This window comes from Condylura cristata, unplaced genomic scaffold (genome assembly GCF_000260355.1).
Source record: "Condylura cristata isolate star-nosed mole 26May11 unplaced genomic scaffold, ConCri1.0 scaffold00031, whole genome shotgun sequence".
Classification (NCBI taxonomy): Eukaryota; Metazoa; Chordata; class Mammalia; order Eulipotyphla; family Talpidae; genus Condylura; species Condylura cristata.
In genome coordinates, this window is record NW_004567132.1 from 235,089 (window position 1) to 240,580 (window position 5,492).

Sequence of the window (5,492 nt, forward strand, 5' to 3'; positions counted from 1 at the left end):
CTGACTTTAGTAGGAGGCATTAGCCTTTGGACTCAGGACACCTCCACTGATGAGATCTAGAGGCACAAGAGAGCAATTAGGAGATACCTCAGGAAAGAACCTCAGAGGAATAAGACAACAGCCCTTTGCATAGGGGTCCCTTAGGTGCCTATGTTCTGGTCCTCTCCAGTGCAGGAAGAGCAACAGGAGCAGGTTGTAGTGGGGGCAGGTAGGGTGAGTGGAAAAGTCTTTGGGTGTCTGCAGTAGGATCCAAATATGTGCTCTCTGTCCTTGACACATGCAGTTCTTCGCCATTCCAGCCTATAACCTCCATTCTTGCTTCGAGGTCCCATTTGGAAATAAATAGCTTCTCTCCAAAACCATCATGAGCATTTAGGGAAGGGTTTATTTCTCTCCTCTGCTCTGTCCTGCTTATGTCTGTATGTTTCAGGCCTTCTTCAGACTCTGTGTTTGCTACTTTTAATCTTCCACCACAATAAACCACAAGCGCACAGATTGATCACATCATCTTGTATCTAGACACCCAACCCTGACAGTGTACCTAGAGTACCTAACCCACATTCTGACTAAGGGTTCAGCTTGCACTTTGTAAGTGCCCATGAGCCAAGATACAATTGCTGCCATGGCCAGAAGGGAGGCCATAGCCCAATCAGGGCCAACTCTCAAGTCCTCAGAGGGGCTTAGACACAGAATGGGACCAAACCTTCAGGTGACAGTCATTCTTCCAGAGATAAACTCTCACTGGCATTGGGAAGAGTTAACTAGGCTTAATGCTGTTAAATGATGATGGAGGATTAAAATGGTGAGGTTTCAATTCTTTACACATTCTTCTAAACTCAGTTGGCAGAGAAGCTTCAACATTGTCAGTCCTATAACCTCATCCTCCTGCTACCTCACCCCAATGTCAGAGCCTTTTCAATGAAGCAGAAAGGCCCCACTCATGAAGCAGGGCTACTTACATGTAGTCATGGAAACAAAAGCTTACCAATAGCTTCTATAAAATTGCTTAGTGATTAATTACAAATCATTACTATACTCTGTCCCAAGTAACTTTTTTGTTTTAGGTGGTTGTTAATAGTCCAGTGGAACTATTTTGCTGAGGTGGAACAGTTACTGACCCATGGACAGACCAGTTAGACCTAGTTGATAGCACATGCATTTGGAGAAGAACATTGACCTTACTCTGACTTTGTCTACATCATAGTCTTAAGATGATCTCCACTGCTGGGTGGGATTTGCCCTGCATTTTCTGAACATGCAAAGCATAAAGAAGTATGTTCACCCTTTAGGAGGCTACTCTAAAACCTTATTCCTCACTCCATCCCCCACAAGTAAAATAACATCGTCCTGTGTGTTAAGTCCCTTGTGATCTCACCCTTGAGGTCTTTTTGGAACTTGCTGTTGCTTTCTCACTTGAATAAATCTCAGCTTCAAAATCAGTACTCGTGATGTCTTTTTTGAGTGATGAACCGAAAAGCCTATACTACTAATATCTGCTAACATTTCTGACACCCAATGTGAGGTTCACAGGGTAAAATAACCAAACAATCAGTGGCCCTTTTGGAAGATGACTCCTAACATATTACCCAGGCCCAAAGGAAGGTGGCATACAGGCATGCATCTGGCTATTCTCAGGTACCCCACTTGGGCAGTGCACTATGAGCAGTGTGCCAACTGGACTGGCTGAGTCTCAGTCGTTAGCTGACTTTCTCCCCTCTGCCTCAGGGAACCCCATTACCTTTATCATTGCGACACAGTCTCTTCAGCTTGTTCCTTGCATCCAGAGTTGCTGCTTATGCAAGGAAATAATATTAACCCCTTTGGGAGAAGAGAGTAACAGTCCCCAGCTCCACCCCACTGATAACTGTTGATACACCTATAGGAACATTTAATCTCATTTCAAAAAAATCTCATTTTTTTGGTGATATGGCAATATAGGTGTTTGGGAAATACATATAGACACAGGGAAAAATAGATATGATTAAGTCACCAGCATATGGTGACTTTTTTACTTGTCTGTTGGCCTTTGTGCCTTGCTATTGTGTTCCCTTCAAAGATGCAGTGGGCTACATTTCAGGCTGACTGTTTTTGGTGATACTCAAAGTTGAGGACTTCATCCCTTCCCCTGAGAAGCTGATCATCAGTCACAAATAACATCAAAATGGGAAATCAGGAAAGTATTCCCAGAGAATCACCACTGGGGTGCACTCTTGTGTTTGGATCAATTCAAGCTAGATGGTTTTTAAATAATGCTAATTTTTACTTGTAATATAGTTTGGCTGAAATACACATTGGAGAATTAGGAAACTTGGCCAAACAACAGTTCCATTAATTATGGTACCATCTTGAAAATGGAATGTTTTTGCAAAAAGGAGGAATAATGGAATAATGTCCCTTGTATTCAGACCTTTATAAAATTGAGAATGTGGGCCCTCCCTGGTGGTACAGTGGGTTAAAGTGTTGCACTATGAAGCTAGCTGCAGCTGCTTCAGCATAAGCTCAATCTTAGGGAGGTGACCCACGTGCATGGCATACCTCTCCTGTCTTGTCTGATGCTCTCCTCACCAGTGTACTTCATCAATTTGCCTGTTCTGTTCCCCACACTGTCTCCGGTGACTCCTCTCTCCACCCTGAACCTCTGGCCTGTACTCCAATTCTGTATGAATAAATAAATCTTTAAAACAATAAAAAATAAAGTTGAGAATGGGTACAGAATTGTGTACAGTATATAAAGTTTTTGTGGTGTTCAAGAATTTCACCCTAATATTCTGGAAGAAATATGTCACAAGTCTCCCCTGGGCCACTGCACCCCTACTTCTTTACCCTGACCCCCCTCACTGGCCACAGGGCTCTTCTGGACTCACCAGAGACTGAAGTGTCCCATCTCCTACTTGTTTAAGATTAGAGACCAAGTTAAAACTTGTGTGAATCTACCTTCTACGGAAAGTGATGGGTAGGCAATAGGAAGTTATTTGGGTGTGTGTCCTCTTTTAATTAGTGACCTAACTCAATAAAAGGGAAGATTTGGAAATTTTACTAAGAATCCTGATGGTTTGGGGTGAATTTAAGTCGTGGGTAGGTTACACATTGACAAGGAGAAGATGTGCAAGTGTTATTTATACATTACTACATCCCTGATAAAAGAGCCCAAATCATCCTCAAAGCCTGAGAAGCTCCAGGCCGCACAGAAGTGGACCAGAGGCCCCGAAACCATGGCGGAGGGGTGGCTGCGCCTGTGGCCTCTCCACTCCCTGGCCAGATGGGCTGGGGCTGCGACCAACCCCTACACCGGGGGCCCTACACCCTCGAGGCCAGCCCACTGGGCAGCCACACCGGCCACAAGACAGCCACGACGCACAGGGAAAAGCCCGGCCCAAACATCAGGCTCCACATGGACACGAGCCCATAGGGTGCACAGCCCTGGGGGTGGTCCCCGCTGTAGCATGAACAGAGATGAACTGCCTGCAGACTGGAGCTGACTGCAGTCCTGGGGGGCAGGCGTGTGGGCTGCGTGGTGGGCACCAGGGGCTTGAGGCCAAGGTGGGCAGGTGTCTGCTGACGGGTGACTCTGGCAGTGCTGCTGGGGGCCTCGTGAGGGCTAGGGCAGTACACCCAGAAGTGGTGGAGCCCCATGCCCTGGGGGACAAGGCCAGGTGGTCTCCTGCACCCTGTGAGCCCATCCTCAGCCCCAGGCCCTCAAGCCAGAAATGGCCTGCTGGCGTGGGGGAGGCCAGACAGCCACCTCCTGACAGGCACTAAACACACTGACCTGAGCGCCAAGGCGGGCACCATCCAGGCAACTGTCCTTAGCCTGGGCACTCAGGGGCGGCGGGCAGTGGGTAACTTGGGGTCGTGGGGCAGGCCAGGCCCCATGGGCTGGGGGCTGCAGTGTGGAACTGAGGGCAGGTGGTGGAGAATGGTGTGGTGGGACACACTAAAGGCCTGTCGGGGCGCGACCACTGTGTGGGGTGTAGCCAGGGCCAGGCTCCGGGGCTCATGCTGCGGGAGGGGCCCTGCAGTCACGTTTTGGGTGCCAGGTTGCTCAACGAGCCTCTGGGGCACAGTGGCCTCCGCAGCCCTTCTCCCCAGGCCACCTGGTGCAGGCCCACCCCCCACCCCAAGATAACAACCCCCAAGCAGACGTGGCCGTGATAGTGGGTGTGGACAGCTGTGGGGCATTGCCCAGAGCCCTACTTCTGAGGTGCGGGACAGCCAGGGGTGTGGCTGACCAGCTCAGAAACGGGCGAGATGGTAGCAGAGTAAAAACACCTGGACGACTACTTCCAAGGTCATACAGGCATATATAAAAACAGACTATAGACTTACATGCTACGAGTATCAACCCAAATGAGAACACCCTGGACTCACTAGAAGGAAGATAACTGAGGGATAAGTGGAGATTGGGGAGTTCCCATAAGGGAACTACTATCCGGAGATGCCTCAGACAGGATAGGCAGAACCCTGCATTTCTGATCAGGGAGCGGCAGGCTAGTGCTGCTAGTGCTGCAGACGGAGCCTTCCCGCTCATTCAGCTCCTTTAAAAATCTTGGTGCCTAGACACCAGGAAGCACTGCAGAGGGAGACTTACCACAGTGGCAGTGGCAGCTGCACAGCAGCAGTGGATTTTTGTCTCAGCCTTGCTACAGCCCTGGAGATAAATTGAGACAATTCAGCTAGGGAGAGGAAACCAAATTGTATGAAAAGACTGCAGCTCAGAACCAGGAGTGCCCAGATGCGAGGATATGCTGCAGATGTGTTGCTGTTCTTTGCCCCAGCAGCCCCAATAAAGCCATGGATATAAACTGAGACAATACAGCTAGGTGAGTGGATCCCAAGCTGTTGCAGGGGAAGGGGGGAGAAAATGCTCTATTTAGAGCCCAGGAGGTGGAGAAGAATTGGCAATTGGGGCTCCTCTAGCCCTACTGGCATCTCCTGCCCCCAAAAGAGAGATCTGAGACTAGGCGACATTAGGGTATGGTCAGGTCTTGGTACCATTTTTAAAGCATGGTCAGCAAGGCTTACAGAGCCCTTGAGTTAAAGAAGGGGGAAAAAAATGGTTAGGCAGGATTCAACCACAGCCCCAACACTAGGAAGATGCAGCAACTTTAACAATCTTCAATGGGCACATGCAACATAGAGAGGCCCTAGGAAGTGACTCAAAAGGGGAGACTTGCTAAGAGGTCTACCTGCTTACCGCATCTACACACAAAAACTGTGGTAAAACCCTGGAGTAAAGAGATATGGCTGGTCTCTGTGAAAGGACCTCAGCAGTGGGGAAGCACTGATCTGGGGGGAATGCTTGGAGTAGACACAAAGAGCCCTGAAAGCTCAGAGGGAGGACTGGAAGCTTGCTCAGCTGGGAGGATTGCACCCTCTGGCACTCCCCTGCACTCCTGTGGGGAGGGGGAGATCCCGGCCCCACAGCAGAGGCCTGAAGACTTGTGAGCCAGAAAGGCTCACAATATTTAGAAAATAAACAAAGCCAGCCACCA

At 49.1% G+C, this 5,492-nt stretch overlaps 1 protein-coding gene across 1 annotated transcript in view; it reads right to left on the reverse strand.

Moving 5' to 3' along the window:
• Positions 1–3,297: 3,297 nt before the first annotated feature.
• Positions 3,298–5,492, reverse strand: part of LOC101622688 (SH3 domain-containing RING finger protein 3) — a 143,517-nt gene continuing 141,322 nt past the window's right edge. Inside the window, exon 8 of the mRNA XM_012731458.1 lies at positions 3,298–3,636. Within this exon, the coding sequence (XP_012586912.1) occupies positions 3,298–3,636 (339 nt within the window). The remainder of the gene's footprint in view (positions 3,637–5,492) is intronic.